This window comes from Pararge aegeria, chromosome 14 (assembly GCF_905163445.1).
Source record: "Pararge aegeria chromosome 14, ilParAegt1.1, whole genome shotgun sequence".
Classification (NCBI taxonomy): domain Eukaryota; kingdom Metazoa; phylum Arthropoda; class Insecta; order Lepidoptera; family Nymphalidae; genus Pararge; species Pararge aegeria.
The window spans coordinates 3,765,923-3,785,683 of NC_053193.1; the positions used below are offsets into that span (position 1 = coordinate 3,765,923).

General features: G+C 35.5%; 1 protein-coding gene across 1 annotated transcript in view; it reads right to left on the bottom strand.

Moving 5' to 3' along the window:
- The window catches only part of LOC120629542 (unconventional myosin-XV), a 144,030-nt gene that overhangs the window by 22,602 nt on the left and 101,667 nt on the right, over positions 1-19,761 (bottom strand). The window contains exon 23 of the mRNA XM_039898500.1: positions 9,500-9,876. Within this exon, the coding sequence (XP_039754434.1) occupies positions 9,500-9,876 (377 nt within the window). The remainder of the gene's footprint in view (positions 1-9,499; positions 9,877-19,761) is intronic.

The window sequence follows — 19,761 nt, forward strand, 5'->3', positions numbered from 1 at the left end:
GTGGAATTAAAACTTAGTATCTGGACCGCATAATCAGCATGACTTTATTATAAGCCTAATGAAGAAATGTCCCGCAGTTTAGACTGGCCGTCTTTAGTTTAGGTTTTACGAAAAGTAAAAGTAAAATGGCAACCACCTTGAGTTAATCAAGTGCACTAATAACGTGACCAACCAACCCTATAAAATGATTTTAACTCTCCTAACTAAGCCGCAATTTTTGGGTGTTTGATATCACACATTATATAATCGACAAGGAAAAGAAAAACTAAAAAAGTACTAGGTAATCATGAACCGCACGTCGTAATATACTTCGGGTTAGGAGGAGCAAATTAATGTGTAGAAGTTATTAGTGGCTTACTTTATATGGCATTGTGTAAATATATTCCACAACCGTAATGTGTTTACCAGAGTTGTACAATCAAATGCACAGTTTTTGCAGCAGCAAAACAATGCCTCGTGTAATTGCTATTTGTATAATTCAACTTGAGTGTAGAATCAGATTCAGAGCGTCAGATTCTCGTCATCAAGATTTTATAGAAGACCATTTTGGCACCTTCTACGTAAAATGGACGCGCTAATTGATTAATTGTAATTCATACATCACAGTTTACTTGTGATAGAGGTTTATTTTACTAAATCTTTAAATTTTTTGTCTAATCTATCACAGCGAAACGATAACGATTAACAAACGGTAATTAACAAATTGATTGTTATACTTGAGCGCATCTAACCCGAAAACTAAGAATAAGTAGGCTGAATGGTTGCAGACCTTTGCTATCTTTAAACTATAAAACAAATGACTATGTTTTTTCGGTAAACAAAAGTTGCTGACAGCCGTACAGCTAACTGACATTCTATTATTAATGCAATTCTATAAGATTTGCTTTGAGTGTTAAATGTTTGTTAATGATTGTTTTCATTCATTATTGTAGATTTTTTATGTAAATATATAGTAAGTAATAAAATTAAAGTATAATGTATAAAAAATATCCGTGTTAGATAAAACTAACTAGCTAATCACATATTCAAAATTAACTTTTCATTAGTTTCACCAATAAATCTCCTTCGTGCCATCTTCATCTACAAGACATTGGCGAAGCACCTTGTGCCCAGTTGGCACAGACAAAAGCCATAAACAAGAATTAAATTGAATAAGGTTTGCAGTCCCAAAAAAAATTAAGTTTTGCTATATAGCATAAATCTTCATGTATGATATTTGTTAAATACGATATTCGTCTTTTTAAATTGCTTCATCATACGGGAAGCTCACTGCGACATTGTGAGAAGTGTTTGGCTTTCTCACAAGCAAAGTAGCGAAAAATCTGACCAACCAATTTGCGTACAATAATTATATACAATATTTATAATTGATAGTTATGAGTTCTAAAATTAATATCACATGCATTTTCTTAGACAGTGAGATATTCACTGGGCACCTGTATTTCTTTTTCGGAAATCAAACACACATTGGCTACCGCACTAGCAGTTACCAATACGGTTAAGAGAACTTACTTCTTACGCACACTTTTTTGACAGCATATCTACTAATTGACAGCATATCTACATCGACTATATCATTGATCGAAGGTAAGAACTTATTTTGCACCGAAACTTTTTGATGACTGAGAGCTAAACTTGTATTCTATTTATCGTATAGGAAATAACTTTTTTTGCATTTTACACGGACACATTTTGACGACTGACAGCATATTTGGTATATGATTAATCAAAGGCAGAACTTATTTTGCACTGACACTTGTCGACTGACAGCATATCTGATAAATTACTGATCGGAGGTGAGAACTTATCTTGCACAGACACTTTTTGATAGCATATATAGTAAATTATTGATCCATGATGAAAAGTGAAAATGTATTTACACCGCCACTTTTTGACGACTGACAGTTAGATCAAAATATTTGACAGATACTTGCATTCTGTGCGTCAAGCGCGAGGCGGCAACGCACGGCATGGCCGACCGCTCTTCTGCGCGACCTCCCACGACAACTCTGAACGCGTTCCGCGCGACCGAAGTTCCCAGCTCGACTGGCTAGGGCTGTATACTTTTTTTCAGAACACTTTTTACGAGGCATTGTTTTTATCAAAATAGAATACTCGTGGGTATAATTTACATAATTAAAATTAAACCATCAAAGGTGTTTTGTTAAACATAATAGCTTAAGCTCGTGTAAGCTGAAGTTATTTTACGGATTTTTCTCATTTCATAAGACGTCTTACAGTGTCAGAATAACGTAAATATCATAAATCAAAATTCATTTCAGCCATGAAGGCTTACTCTATAAGCACCTTTCAAGTCTGTCTGTATGCCACTCTATTTATTTATTTATTTAACTCTTTATTTGTATACAAATATGAGATGAAGCTAGTAAATAAAAGACTGAAGTAACATACGAAAGGCGGCCTTATCGCTTAGTAGCGATCTCTGTCAGGCCACCTTAGGATTAGGACAACATGAGCGAGAACAAACACTGCCGCCGGTTCGAAGGCATATTCTACTTTCGCTAGTACTAGTTGTTTTTTCCAAACATCAATAATTTACATTTTAACATTCATTTTCTAAAACATTAAGTGTTTTCCGATCATTTATACAGACATTAAATTCTTTTTAACATGATATGAGTCCCGTCCAGTCGGTACATATACGTAATTAATAGGTACGTAATGATAGTATAAAATGCCCCCTACTAACGGTTAAAAATAATATTGTTTACTCAACAATTGTAAAGGTTGCAAGCGATTTCTTAATTATTGAGTTTTTCCCCCGATTATTAAGGGGTCATCTATGAAAAAAGAAGAAGTTATATTAGGGAGAAGTTATATTACTGATCAAAACTTTTCTTTTACTGTATTCTATATCAACAAAACATACTGCCTACATATATCTAGGCGAGGATCCATTTCAAATATTCAGCAGGATCTTCATTCATTCGTTTTGAAGGTAAGAGGGCGTGTCAGAAAGGAATTCAACGCAGGTACCTAATTACCTTCCAACACTTTTTATACGTGTAATTCTCTTAGTCATTTATTAATTCAAAGATTCGTAACAATGAACTTTGAATAAATTATGTTAATTTTAATATTTCAGATAATAGGTGCGGAAAGCGTAGGGGCACAATAGAATTTAATAAATAAAAATAAACATATGAGTAGTCTATGCACATTCATTATGAATGCTTGCCATTTGCCAACAGTACCTTGTGGAGGAACTGTATTAGGAATAGCTGGAAGAACTGAAGAAAAACAACTTGAGCGATGTTATATTATAGTGACGACTCAACAAGTTGTGAAGCCGAAGTGACAATGGAAGTGGCACATAGTTCCGACGAAGCCTAGCTTCTACGACCTCGCACTGGATAACGCAACATTATTGGGAACCCCCCATTAGGCAGACGCTACATGCAGGGAGTCGCTGGAAACACGGAACATGAGACAGTAGATTTCGGACCTATGACAAACCACCTATATCCTATATTATACGTCTGTCAATAGACGTATATGATCACTTGCGGCCTGCGCAAGATATAAATGAGAAAAAAAGAGTGTAAATTTATTTTTCGGTTATTTGGTTTCCTAATATTATTTATTTCTTCCTACAAATAAAGGGTAATCAGGCTTTTCTATATTCATATATAAACGATCTGTGATACTAATAATGTTTATAATAATAATGTTTAAATGTGATAAAATATCTAGACGATTTGAAAACCGCATCAAAATAGTTGCGTGGTTTAGGAGTTAGCGGAAAAACAGATAGACGAGGAAAGCTAGTCTTTTTATACTATAGATGATAAAGAAACTTCGGGTTTCACTGGTATTTTCTGGACTTTAATAAGCAATACATATTCTTACTTTAACTGCGACAGCGATACTTAGTTTCAAATATAGCTTATCGTAATGTAATGCATTTCTACTTGAAAAATAATAAAAGTGAATAGGTACTTAAGGAGTGTGTCGTGGAAATTAGTACATATACTACGCGCAATTTTGTGGCTTCGAATTGCTTAATACAAATTACAAACACAATTACTTATTCTGTACGTGCTAGAATTAAAAGAAACAAAAGAAAATATCTCATTTGGGAAATATTTTTTTAGCAGCTTCTTATGATTTAACGATGGAACATTTTAGCTGAATTGAGAAATTCTGGGTGCATCAGGTATTGAATAAATTAAATCTTACATGGAGTTTGCGTAAATATCTCAATTTGGACGGCTGTATGTTAATGGTGCAGAAAAGCCCTTGTTTAACGTTTTTAGTAAGAGATTTTAAAGTAGGTTTATTTCTTTAATCTAAGTAAGATTTACCATCAACGCAACGCGTAAACTAGGATTTCATTTTGTAAGGTTGGCCATACTATTAACTTTACATTATACTTATTACTTTTATCATTTATTTTCTTCTTTCATTAACGGTTATCTGGAGGAGATCGCTTCAAGCGATAAGACCGCCTTTGTACATTTTTATTTTCGTTGTATTACTGATGATTCCAATATTTGTTATCATTATCCCTTAACTATGTGCAACAAAGAATTTATCTATCTATCTATTTATTATCTATTTATCTATCTATCTATTTCATGTCTGGTTAATTACTTAGGACATTAAATTTCGGTCGGGATACTGTATGCAAACTGCAACTTAGAGCTCTTAAAACACCTAAATCATGAGAATTTGTACGAACATATTACTTTTTGGATTCCTTTGCATTGACAAGAACTAGACGGGAATATTTAAGAACATATACTTTATTAATTTTTCTCTGAACTGGGTAGGAGAAGCAGAAGAAGAAAAATTTTATTGCGCGCAAAACATAAAATAATACAGATAAAACAAAATTATAAGATTAAAAAATAAAGTTAAAAGACTGGTACAATGTTGCTTGGATACTGATACGATCGGGTTGACCTGGCACCTATTTAGACAGCATTATTACTTACAATCAAGATTGCAATCAAGGACTAAATTGTATAAGAATAAAAAATAAATAAAAATATATTGCTTAAACCAACGCATCTTGATATTGGTCCTAGATTTCACGCCACAAAATATTGGATATTGGATAGAAGCAGGCGTTACTTTGCGTAAATCTATGATATATTCTGAAAATTATGCTTAATTTGCTTTACTCCGCGAGAAGGAGGAGAATCTGTCTGGTTTCGGAGCGAAACGTGCGTAGAGGGTACATTGCCGAAGATCTGTTTGGTGTATAAGGATTGAAGAAATTATAAATTACACCATACAGATTATCCTGCTAAAAAGCAGCTATGCTATACTCCGCAAAAGCGGATTTATTTAAGAGTAATCAAGTTAACTGTCTACCGACATTAAAATTGAAATAATCAACACAATTGACAACCCTGGTGGTATAATTAAAGAAATAAGAGTAGTTGGGATTCCTAGTACACAGTGTTTATTGAATGCAAATACAAAAGCTACACGCTTTTTATCGTTACAGAACAATGTTAAGAAACAGTGGAACTGTAGATCCGACATCACGTTAGAACACGCACTGTAGTCTGTAGCTATGTATGTATGTGAAGAAATCATAAGCCACTATTTCAATTATAGAATTCAGATGTTAAGGTTATCTAAGAAGATTCATCTTCATCCACCCATTACTGGCCTACTTCGAACACGGGTCTCCCCTCAGAATGTGAAGGGTAAACCACGCTGGCCAAGTGTGAATAAGTAGACATCACACGCCGTTGAGAACATTATGGAGAACTCTCTGGCAAACATGTTTCCTCACGATGTTTTCCTTCACCGTTGAAGCAAGTTATATTTGAATTGGTTAAAACGCACATAACTAAGAAAAGTTTAATGTGCGCGCTGGACCCGAACGCGGCCCCCGGAAAGGATAATTTAGGATTTTATAATTGCCGAATTTTCGATAGTCTTGTTTGGTGGAACAAAAAACAATAAACATTTATTTCCAGTAGGCCCAGTTTATAAGGACTTTTGGAACGTCAAGTCAAACTGTTTGTAGTGACTCTACCACCGGTTCTGAAGGACTAAGACCTCAACCCCTTCTCATTGTGGCAGGAGATCTTGTAGTGGGCCGGTAATGGGTTTATATCATTGCCCCTGTCGGGGATACAACCCGGGATCTCCAACTTATAACACCACATCTCTCACTCACTTGGCGTAGGCCAAGGAGGTTAACAATAATAGAACTGAAATACTGCTGAGTAAACTGACAGAGTATCACACGTCACTTAGGATCGGTGCAGGAGAGAAAATTCCTCTGAAGAGGTTAATATTGCAGCGTTGGAATTTGAAGTAATTATTATAGCAGCTTTCATATTCATGCATCGCGAACGATTCCGCGTAAGAACAGGCACGCGAGTTTACTGACAACCTCTTTGGCGCAGCGGCAAGCGCGTTCCGGATTCGATTCCGGGAAGAGCAATTTGGGAATTTATAAATTCTTAATTTTCTCTGGTCTGGTCTGCTAGTAGACTTCGGCCGTGGCTACTTACCACCCTACCGTGCAAAACGTGCCGGACGATCGTAGAAACCGATAAGGGGTATGGTTTGAGTATAACAGGCCCGTTAGCGTTAAAAGGTAAGCCCGCTACCATCTTAGACTGCATCACTTAAAATCAGGTGAGATAGTAGTGTAAGTGGGGTCTATGCAGGATTGCAGGACTAACTTTTAGTGGAATAAAAAAAAACTGCAATAAGACAAAACGTGTTTATAAATTAAAATAGGCATTGTTGTTTCGGTGTTTGTTTTAAAAAATTATGTATTACTTTTTGTTACATTTATTTATCGGTTTCATAACAACGATAAATTCATCATCTTCAGAAGAGTCACAGTCATAAAACCGAACTGTTTTGGAGCTGTATATTAAATTCTTAAAAAAAAAAAAACAATTGTTAATCTCCAACGTTATCTCTTCTATGAGAAGGGAAAAGTTTGTTTGTTTGTTTAAAAACTTTATTCCACACACACTAAATAGTGTGTGTGCAATAAAGTTTTTAATACTAAAGTTTAAATACAAAGTAAACACATACGCACAAACTTGGAATAGAAAATACGGCGTGAAATCGCGGTCTTATCACTAAAACGATCTCTTCCAGAAAACTTTTGACGTTATGAAAGAAGAAAGAACGAAAGGAACGTGGGAACTGTACTCAGCAATGGGCTGGGAAATTAAAAGGGACATTTGAGACATCAGTGTTATAGAAATATACTGTCCAATGCCGCTTTCATATTTGGCATGCGCAATATAATTCCGTGTGGATTGGACACGCAATTACCCGACGTCAAACAATGAATACTCAGTGGCTACATTATGTGATATAACAATGGATTATGTCTGTTCGAAACTGGGTCGCTGACCCTTCTGCTTTATTGCAAAATTGCATACTAATTAAAACATTGGGAAAATGTGAGGCGTGAAATCGTTTTTGTGGGACTTCTCGCCTATGTGAGTCTATCGTCGCATGAGGGAAGCTAGACCAAATATACCTTCTTAGGTGTACTTATTTTTACATTTATTTAAAGTATTTTGAAGCCCACTGGGCAAGCGCTACAGAGGCAGACCGTGCATTCGATGGGATGATGATATTCAGAAAATCGCGGGTCCACAATGGATCCAAATAGCTCAGGATAGAGAAAAATGGCAAGCCTTGGAGGAGGCCTTCACCTGAGAGGGTTCCTGATCCATAATAAAATTATACACCACGTAATAATAGATAGAAAAATAGATAAGGCAGTACATAACTAATTGTAGTTGTATAAATTAAGACTAGGAAATTTATAAGGCTTAAATAAATAAATAATAGTATCTTGATTACCGCGATAGCCCAGTGGGTAGGACTTCGATTTCACTTACGGGGGGCCGTCGCCGGGCTTCGAATCCCAGCATGCATCTATAACTTTTTTAAATTAGGTGTGTTTTAAGCAATTTTAGTATCAATTGCGACAACGGTTAAGGGAAATATCGTGAGGTAATCTGCATGCCTGAGAGTTCTCCATAATGGAAAAAATGTGGGCCAGCTTTGTGGATTTATGGCCTTAACCCTTTCTGATTGTAGGGAGAGACCCGTACCTTGTAGAGGGCCGACCATAGGTTAATATGATTATCACGATGATGATAGTATCTTAAGATTGTATGTAGTGGAATCGTTATGTTTTAAATTTTGTACCGTATTTTATATGTTTTTTTAATGGGCTGAGCTGCCGAATCAAACAAATAAATGAAAAAGTGATCCCCTTTAGAAGAATCTATCTGTTTGACACAACCTGATTGTTTCAAACCTGCTAAATAGAATCGTTTAAATTAAGTACATTCTTTTTATTATTGAGTGATGTGATAAGCTAGGATTAAATAAGTATAATCTTTAAAGCAGTTCTTGCAGCCTGTATATATAATTCCAATTATATTTATATATATATAAATAATTGGAATCTCGAAATCGGCTCCAACGATTTTCATGAAATTTAGTATACAGGGGGTTTCGGGGGCGATAAATCGATTTAGCTAGGATTCATTTTTAGAAAATGTCATTTTATTCGTGTTTTCCGTAATAACCGATTTGGTGCAGACGAAGTTGCACGGGTCAGCTAGTAAGTATATTATACGAGAAAGGATAACACGGACGTATACATAACACATAAAATGGGAAACTTTTGTGAACTAGCAACATTACGAGGGTGTGAAATGAGACGTGCCCGGGACGTTTTCACTTTTTTCGGGCACAATGCACTACATGCAATAATGGCTGAATAAGGGTTCTGTACGTTCTTAATGCTGAGGGAACACATCGCAACAACATATAACCAGAGTAACATTTTGCAGGGCATGCAAGGAACACGTCCTATAGTATCGCCCTGTGCCCAACAACCTGAACGATAGACGTAAGCCTCACATTCCTGTGACTACACCGGCAACCATGCTCTCCAGACCAGACCGAACACAACAATGCTTGGCGGTAGAAATAAGCAAGGCATTAGTACTTTCTAGGAAGGGTTCTGCTACAAAAAGCTCTACTGTTACTATAATCCTGACTCATATTTGATCCTAATATATAATGAGACTAGCGGACCCCAGCGCCATCTGTCGGGCTGATTTGTGAATCTAAACCATCCAGGGTGCCATCCAAACGCATACCGAAAAATTCATTCAAATCGGTCCAGCCGTTTAGGAGAAGTTAAGTGACATACACACAAGAAATATATATAAGACTAGCGGACCCCAGCGCCATCTGTCGGGCTGATTTGTGACTCTAAACCATCCAGGGTGCTACCCAAACGCATACCGAAAAATTCATTCAAATCGGTCCAGCCGTTTAGGAGAAGTTCAGTGACATACACACAAGAAATATATATATATATATATATATATATATATATAAGATAAATGAACCTAAATAACATACGTTCATATTAATATGTAGCGTTGTCACTTCATCAAAACCGTTGAAAACGAGTGAAGCTGAAAGAGAAAAAATTTATATATATGGCACTTACTCTGGACTTTGTCTGAAATGATCAACTGCGAATTGTAGTAGGGGATGTCGGCCGTCATGCTGTGGAGTTGACTGCTCTCTTCTGTCATCTCGCATCTCCCTCTCTCTCTCCCTTTCCCTTTCTCGCTCACGTTCCCGCGGCACCGGTGAAGACGTCTGCCCTCTTCTATCCCGAATCTCGACTTCAATTTCATCTCGAGACTCTCGGAGCTCTCTGATTTCACGCGACTCTCTCGATTCCCTTGACTCTCTCGACTCTCTGGATTCTCTCGACTCCCTAGAGTCTCTCGAGTCTCGTAAATCTCTTGTTTCTCTTTCTCTCTCTGGTATCTTTTCTCTTGGGTTTGTCACGCCGTTGGTCGTTGGTTTTGGTTGTATCTGCAACAATTGAAATAAGCGTCATAAGAGGATTCGACATTTTAAATTTTGGACTAGTGGAAAAATTGTTTCTGCAGCTTATGGGTGTGGGTCTAGTTGCAAACTAAGTCAACTTCTTGATTTTTTATTTTCTACTCTGTTCCCTTTTATATTATTAGTGTTCAGAACAAATAAATGAGAACTCTAACATTTTTCCTTTTTAAAATTAATAACATGGATTCCTTCTGTCATTTTTAAAATCACTTCTAAGCATTACAAGTCCTGGGTTGATTGAAATAAAAGAATGACTATATAATATATGTTATCTTGACGTGTTAATTTTTTTTTTTTGGAAGGGTTTGTGATGTAAGATTTGAATGTTCTTTTTGCATCATTTTCTTGTTTTATGGATTTTGGCGGCTCTTCGAAATTGTGTTATTATACTTTGATTAGGCCTCACACAATTCTGGTTTATATTTGGCTGCGTTCTGAATACCACGATGTATTTTTTCTTATAGTAATAAATGTAAAACAAATTAATATTAATTATCAAAGTTCATACATCAAAATGGAAAATAAATAAAGCTTAAAAAACGAGAGGTACATAATATAGTAGGTACCTATGTATTTTTAAACATAGGGAAAACTGTCAAACATGGCAAATCTATAAGAAGACCGCTATAAGCTGTGACCTATATATTGAGGTAATCACTGTGGCGTTTCTTTTTTATTGGCCTATAAATAGAGTATTATTAAAACAATTATTGTCTATGGTAAGGCATTCGGCCGCCGCGAGCCGCGCATGAAAGCGTGATGCACTTAAATAAATTTATAATCGACCCACATATTTTCATTTTGTTGTTTTGCGCCATTATTTAAACGGTAAAAAGAGTTACTGTAACCATAAATAAATAAAAATCATCAGAACTCTTAAGTCTTTTAATGCTCTACTGCAGGCCCTTAACTCTTCTAGGAATGAGACTTTTTTTTAAACTATAGATTTAAAAAAAGGCGAAAATAAGTGACTATGCAGCCTTTAGATGGAGCGCGCTTGCCTATTCACACTTGATTTGAAGGAGGAATTTGAACGAAGTTTTAGTTTAAATAAAGCTTTTTTATATTTTTGGAACATTGAATTTAACTTATTTAAACTAAACATAAAATATAATGCGAGCTCAGAGCGCGTTTAAGTCTTTGTTATGAAATGCAATTTAGAAAACTTTCCGTACCGAATTCCTTCATGTCTATTGTCAAGAAAAATCGGCTCTTTTCAACAATCAACATTTGAAAACGATTGGCATAGCAAACTCTTGAGGAAAGTCATCAATGAGTGTAAACTGTGTACTGCAAGCGTGATAAGAATATTTTAGCAGATCATATATTAGCCTTGATTTTATGTCTGGCGAGGTGTGAATAGAAAGCTGCGTTCATTTTGGGAGCCCCTAAACCCCTCGCTACGCTCAGGATAGCAGCAACACCCTCGCGTTCGACAGTTATTCTAAAATCCCCAGTTCGCTTGGTATTAATCCAATCCCATTACCTCTTGTTAATAATCTACTATTGTTTATTAACCGACTTACAAATAAGGAGGAGATTCTCAATTCAGTTTGTATTTTTTTTATGTTGGTTACCTTAGAGTTCTGTCATTTATGAACCCACCAGACCAGAGAAAATTCAGAAATTATAAATTTCCAAATTGCTCCTGCCGGAAATCGAATCTGAGACCTCTTTCTTAAATGCATAGCCCTAACCGTTGCGCCAGGGAGGTTGTCAAATAGTTTTAAAAACTTTCAGGAAAAATATACTGTTTATCTTTTTTTTTCTTTTATTCCAGTACAAGTTGTGTATCATCTTAATCATTAAAAGTATGTACTTTAAATTAATATATTTATTTAGTATAATTGCAATTTCCCATATCCCATGTATACTCCTTTCATTTAAATAACCTGGAGGAGATCACTTTTAGTGATAAGGTCGCCTTTTGCGTATAATATAAGAAAAGAGTTAAAAGATGTTTAAATAAATATACTACGACAATACACACATCACCATCTAGCCCCAAAGTAAGCGTAGCTTGTGTTATGGGTACTGAGATGACGGAAGAATATTTTACATATATACTTTTTCATATACAGATTAAAACGCAGACCCTGAAAAACATTCATGTTCATCACACAAACATTTTCCAGTTTTGGGAATAGACCCGAGGTAAGTCAGTAAGGCTAAGTCGCTTGTCGGCACGTCTTTGTCGGTAAGGTGGTAACTAGCCACGGCCGAAAGCCGAAGCCTCCTACCAGTCCGGACCAAAGAAAAGCCGGAAATCATAAATTCCCAAAAAGCTGGGGATGGAACCCCTCCAGAATGAAGACCCACCAGATAGGTCGTCAAAATGATTTCATTGAACCATTATTGCAAATAATAATTATAGTTTCCAAATTACCTTTTGCTTTCGTTTCAATGTTTTCCTACTCAACGTCCGTATTACACCGTAAATGTTTTCCATTTTACCTAAAACACTTCACTCCTAATCTAATCCATAACACAGAAAATATCGCTAATCGCGTCGGTTTCGAATCGAGGTTTATGATCGTATTACATAGCACAAATTGAGCGGAAGAATATGGGGCAAAATTTGAGAAAATAATGTGTTAATATTAATCGAATCGAATATTATTCGAAATTTAAAAATGTTGTAGAGATAATATTCGCGATGCACATGCATTCGCGGTTGCAGTTGCGATGTGCGTCGGCCGTATGCGCTCGCTCGATGCGCTTCGGCGGCGATTTTTTTCCATTTTTTTAATAAATATTTATGTAGTATCCATTCGTTCTGATAGAAAGCACCGCTGTATGTTTGTCCGGGCTTACTTTTGGTATGGATATACTGATTTTATCTGGAGTATCGTGGGTCTAGTCATAATATAGCCCTCTCTCTAGGTAGAGAACAGGTAACAGGGTGAAATTCACATATGAACATGTATACAAAAAAATAAATACGCAACTTGCAATACATGTGGATATGTGAAATTCCCCTTTTTTGATTTTGGCATATTAAATTATATATAGGAAAGGAGTTTTTTCATTAGGTGTAGGTATTAACAAATTTTTAGTAAGATCTACTCCGTAAGAGAAGAAATAGAGGTTTGAAGATTTTGGAAATTACTGTATCTTTAAAGTTATTCAAATTTGTAATAAGATTAATAGTTTTAATAAATAAAAGAAACAGTCTTTAAAAGTTTGTACGGAAAAGAGAATTTGCTGAGTATATATCCGGCTTCTTCTCGATTGAATCTATCACAGGACAGAGTCACTACAAACAGACAAACTTTAAGTTGCATAAGCGCTAATATAAGTGAGCCACATTATAATAAATTAATTCTGAATTTTAAATTTTCATTTGGGAACAAATATTTTGCTTACTTTACGCGGACGAAGTCGCGGTAAACTACTAGTCTTTATTAAATATGTATGTAGTATCCATTCGCTCCGATAAATATCAACTTATACCAATATACCGCTATAACGCGTGTTTATGTTCAATGATTAATGGGACAGGGTTTTTTTTTTCTTTTCAATTGTTTTTCCTATGTTACGTATTTTGTATGCGCGCTGTAGGTTAGGAACGATGAAAATTACAACATTATGTTATATTATCTGACTGCATCGTTTGTGTGGTGGTTAGCATGTTAAACTTTGACGGCCGACTGGCGCAGTGGGCAGCGACCCTGCTTTCTGAGTCCTAGGCCGTGGGTTCGATTCCCACAACTGGAAAATGTTTGTGTGATGAACATGATTGTTTTTCAGTGTCTGGGTGTCTATCTGTATATTATAAGTATTTATATGTATTATATTCATAAAAATATTCAACAGCTATCTTAGTAACCATAACACAAGCTACGCTTACTTTGGGGCTCGATGGCGGTGTATTGTCGTAGTATATAAAAAAAAAAAACTACCGATCATGAGTTCCTAAGTTGGAATCCTTGGTATGGCAAAAAGTTGTTAAGTATTTCTGTTAAATAATTTTCACTACCAGCAAGGAGTGAGTAAATTGGCGATGCCAACCCCCGTGCGTCGGAGAGCATGTTAAGCCTTCATCATAAACATGTGACTAACTTGTGTCACAACTAACTTGTAAACTAACTTGTGTCGTTAAAACACACCAACCCGCATTGGAGCAGTGTGGTGGGTGTATGCTCTAAAATCGTTTCTGTGAGAGACAAAGCCTATGCCCAGCTGTGGGACGTGGTGATGATGATTATATTATCTTAAATACTTTTATCTTAAAATAGTTTATATTGTGTTTTCATCTTTGTGTTTTGATTTAATTAAAAGTGTTATTAGGTAAAAAAAAATGCGCTTATTTTGTAGTGTTATGTTAAATGTAGCCCGAGATTGGTGTGCGGTCAAACAAACAAACAGATTTATTCAGCTCTATTATTAGTAATAATATTATAAGTAGCATAACATATCCTGAGAGTAAATATAAAAGTAGTGAGACAGCTAGTAGCGTACTAATAGGTTTTAGTAGCAGTAGAGCTTTTTGTGACTGAGCTCATCCGGGGAAGTACTGGTCGCCATGCTTATTTCAGCCGCTAAGCAGAAATAGTAAATGAATGAATATTCAGTAGTAGTTCAAATGAAACTTTGCACGATTTTAGTTCATACTACGAGGTAGGACATAGGACACTTTTTATTCCGAAATTAAGCTTAGTTCCTTTGGGAGAGGGGATGAAAGTGTATATCTATATATATATGTTGATCTGATGAATTTGATTGGAGGTTGAGGACAGAACTCCTCAGCGGACAGCAGAAAACCACTTAGGCTTACGTTACGAGGACATTTCAGTTCCTAGGACTTAATAAAAATATTAGAGATTTCCTAGGTTATTAATTCAGTAGTTTGTTACGGGGTATTTAAATTATTTTAAATATGTCAAAACGGGAGTTGGTCTTCCTGACGACCTCTGTCAGCTTTTTGTGACAGAGCTCGTCAGGCAGGGGAAGTACTGTCGCCGTGCCTATTTCTGCCGCTAAGCAGCATTGTTGCAATGCTTGTTATAATAGGTGCATGAGGCAATAATTATTGTTATATTACAGAGTTTAATAGTGTATGCTTTAATTAGTGATACTCAAACCCCATAAAACTAATTTGCCTCAATCCTTCCTTCTTTTCGTCCATTCCCGCTTTTTCCCTATCTCCAACGCGTTCTTTTTTCAAAACTTTTTCCAGACCTCTTACACTGGATTCTTTCAATACTACCTTGTATCAACGTTCCATCCATTTTTTTTTATTTTAGGCCGCTTAGCAAATCTAGATTCCTGACATTTTGGATCTACGCCTCAAATTGATGGACACAGGGCGGCATGTTGCTGGACGTGCGAGTGTTGCTTTGTTTATAGTCGATCGTGTCTGTTTGGTATGTCAATTTAAAATACAGTTTCTAGCTTCTAGTACTTTCAGTCAGCTCAGATGGCCGTTAGAAGTGTGACGCCGAGGTGTTAATGATAGTATGCTAATTATAAAAACAAGTTGTCCAGGTCACTGTATGACCTACAAATAAAACATACCCAGTTTCCAGCAAATACTAGTAATATTAATACTTACAACGAACCGATACAAATTTACTACTCGACGGAATATTATTTGTTTATTGTTATTAGGTACACAAATCAGGTAATAACTAAAGGTAGATAGGAAAATATAAGTAATAACAAGTTTTGTTCTAAGCTACAACCCAAAGTATGTGTTTGGAAAAATTTGGAATAAAATTAAACAAGAAGTAAAATTAAAGTAAACAGAAAATAAACACTAAAAATAATATCCCTACTAATCCCTATCCCTACTAATAATATAAATGTAAATGTAAGTTTGTTTGTTACGCTTACACGAAAAAACTACTTAACCGATCCTCATGAAACTTTGTACACATATTCTTGGAAGTGTTAAAAGTAATAAAGGATACTTTTTATCCCGATACTAAGCTCTTTGGGAGAGGGGATGAAAGTGTTTGACGATTTTACACCATAACTTAAATAATTATTTTTGTAAACTTTGTGTAGAGGCCAAACTTTGTGTCGATAAGACGAATGCTGTTGGAGATAGAGGACGTAGGCTACGCTGGCCCATTGAGGATTGGTGGACTTCACACACCTTTGAGAACATTTTGGAGAACTCTCAGGCATGCAGGCAGGCAGGTTTACTCACAACGTTTTCCTTCACCGTTGACACAAGTGATCGAAGGTGAAGTCGAAGTCCTACAGAATTGGCTTTCACCGCTTCCGCCGAAGAGGTCAAATAAAATAAAAGACTACCAGTCGTAGATGTCCCGTGTATAATTTTTGATGTCACAGCAATTGACACTACAGTTGTAACGGTCAGTGGACGTGGAGAGCGGGAGAGCGGCAGCACGTGCCAGGTGTTCAAACCTATCATTATATGCTGGGGTGACCATTGGTGTAAACCTGTAATGTATGTGTATGTATTTGCATGTATATGTTCTGTATGTGTTCATATTAGTATTACATAATATTGTAAGTTTAATATATATATATAGTATTTATGTATATATGAATGAATGAATGAATACACTTTTATTGTACACCAAAGAAAAAAAAGTAGTTACAAAGATATAAATACATATAAAGAGAATATGCAAATATATATGTTTATTTATACGCACCATCTTATTTAGTGATATAAATACATATAAAGAGAATATGTAAATATATATGTTTATTTACACGCACCATCTTATTTAGTATTATTATTTATTTATTTACAATCTACCTCTCTTCTTGAGCTGTGTTTTACGCAATTGGTTATATCTTTATCTTTATTTATTTGCAAAATACACGTTTTAAAGCTGTTAAATATTTAAAAAGGTTTTATATGGCGTGTAAAATTTAAGCATTATGCAAATAATTCAACAAATGCCTTATTTTAACCATTTTTTGAGTTGAGATACAGTTGTCAACTCCTCCTCCTGCGTTCTTCGTACGAGGCGATTAGCTTAGTTTATTTTTATTTTGTGTATAAACAGTAGTAAAATATAACGGATTTTAAATGATAACAAATTCATTATTAATTTAATTAATTAATTAAAATTCAACACTATTCAATTTAACTCGGTATTAATATGTCAGTAAAATTTTATGTCAAATAGTTAAAAGAGCTACTAGCTGTTGCCCGCGATTTCGTATGCGTTTGATTTTGTTTTTAAAGTATTCAGTATCGCTAAGCCTTAAATGAGCATAGTTGTATATACATATAACATGAGACTGTCAATTAATTATAGACAAATAATTTGCAATAAAATAAAATTGTGACTTTACTTAAAGATCTAAGCTATCCTATCTCTTAAGTTGGACCAGACTGCTCACGGTGTGCCAATTTAATTTAAAATCGGTTCAGTAGTTTAGGAGTCCATCGCGGACAAACATCGTGACAGGAGATTTATATATATTAAGATTTATGAGTAAAAATTTCATTCGATAAATTATATAAATAGTCTATTAAAATAAAAAATCACTTACTGACTAGCCATTTATGCAGTTTTCTCTTAAATGCATTAAAAGGTAATTCCTTCAATTGATCAGGCTAATTGTTGTATATTTTAATAAACATACACCACACAGATTCTCCTGCTTTTCGCGGAGTGTAGCAAATTAAGCTTAATTTTGATAATACCTCCCTAAGGCTTAAAGATACTGAATACAAGTGTTGTACTGTACTGAATATAAGTACTAGGAGATAATAAATTTTTTTAGAGATTTTCTTGATTATTAATTCAGTGATTTGTTACACCGTATTCAAATTCTTTTAAAAGTGTCAAAACGGGAGTTGGTATACGGGACGGGCATTTGCGATTGGCAATGTTTAATTAATAATGAGTGATTAAAGCTTCAAGATCAAGATACAGAGAACAGATATAATGTTCGTCACACCGACTGCTCAGTCATTTGTTTAAATGTATTGAAATACTATCTTTACTTAATATCATAGGTTTGTATATTTGGCATTTTCAGTACGTTTGAAAAAAAACATTGGTATCTGATTTATTGAGGTAGGTGTACATAATTTACGCGGGCGGACCCGCAGTGCACACCTAGTTATTAATTAATGTTGCGCTTAAAGTTTTATTATAGTAACAATTTACTTATCGCGGAGATAGAGTACCTGATGGTACGTTTTAACCACCGCCTATCTACAAAGTTATAATTCAAAGGGCATGTAATCAACATGTCTTATATAGAGCGGCCCTTTGTTCATCAACAATAAACACAAAAGTGTGTTTGTTTCTCCCCACACACACACAAACACAGACACATACACAAATACACCCACACATGAAACTTCCCCCCGTCTTTTCGAGTCAGGGGTTAAATATATATTAGAAGCTTATGTTATCCACTCTAAGCTCAGTCGAAGTCATTCTTCGGACATTTATATACAAATCCGTTGCTTTGTGAAAGACCGACCAAGTAACAAAACACTGGTATTTCTAAATAATGTTAGTAGGGATATTGAGTACTTACGTATAATATGTTCTACAACGCCGTTGTACTAACGATCTTATCCCACGGAAATAAACAAAGACAGCAAGTTTTTCTCAATCGATTACAATGTGTGTTTACACATTCGCTTTCTTTACTCCAAGTACATATACTACTTGCCAAACATAATCTTTCATTTTACAGAATAAACTAACCAAACCTGGTTAGTTATTTACAGTAGGTAGGTACAGTACTATAATAACGTAATAAGAGTACGTCATCTCTATTATAGAGTTCGCAACGTAATTAAAGTCTACATATTGTGAGAACAAATAATAGAAGTATATTAGCAACTATAATAAGCTACTTAAATATATTTATTTATTATTTTTTGTATTGAATTGAGGAGATACGGAATCCTCATTCGGCCATTTTTGTATGCAGGGCATTGTGTCCAAAAACAATGAAAACGCCGCGGGCACGTCTCTCTTTACACCCGCGGAATGTTGCTAGCTTACAAAGTTTTTCCCATTTTTCCATTGTATGGTGAACGTTTAGAATATATATATATATATATATATATTACATAAGAGGTAAAATAATGACTGTAAGTTGTCAATTTACTGACAGTTTCTATTTATCACTTCATACCGTTAAGCAACTGCTATGCGAACTGATGGTATGAATTTATAAACCGATTGTTCTAGAAACCATACTAAAGTGGAGTGGTTTTGATGCTTCAATATTAGTCGTGTACGGCTGTTCTTTATTCTGTTAATTTTTTGAATCTACCAAGCTCGCTGACGGTCAGTGCAAAACCATCGTCTATAAACAGAGCACTTCGCAAGGCATGCTAGAAACACTTCCTACCAAGTGCTACCATTTGCCTATCAAGGTTAAGCCTCGTATGCCGGTTATCACACCTGCCACCACACCCGTTCACACCAGAACACAGCAATGCGGCATAAATAGGCAAAGTGGTATTTCTCCGGCCGAGCTCTGTCACAAAAAGCTGTACTAATAATAGAGTAGCTGTGATAGCCCAGTGGGTAGGACTTCGACTTCACTTTCGAGCGGGTGAATTCGAATCCGGGCTCGCACTTTCACACGTTTCTAACTTTTCTAAAAGTTATACTATATTAAAGTTATTTTTTTTCTAAGTTATGTGCGTTTTAGCAATTAAAATATGACATGCTTCAACGGTTAAGGAAGACCTCGTGAGGAAAGCTGCACGCCTTAGAATTCTCCATAATGTTCTCAAAGGTGTTAAGTCCACCAATCCTAACTGGGCCATCGTGGTGGACTACGGCCTGAACCCCTTTTCATTATGGTAGGAGACCCGTGCCCGGTCACTACAGGGCACGGGTCTCACTAGCCAGTAATACGTTGATATGACTGAGAGTTGATATG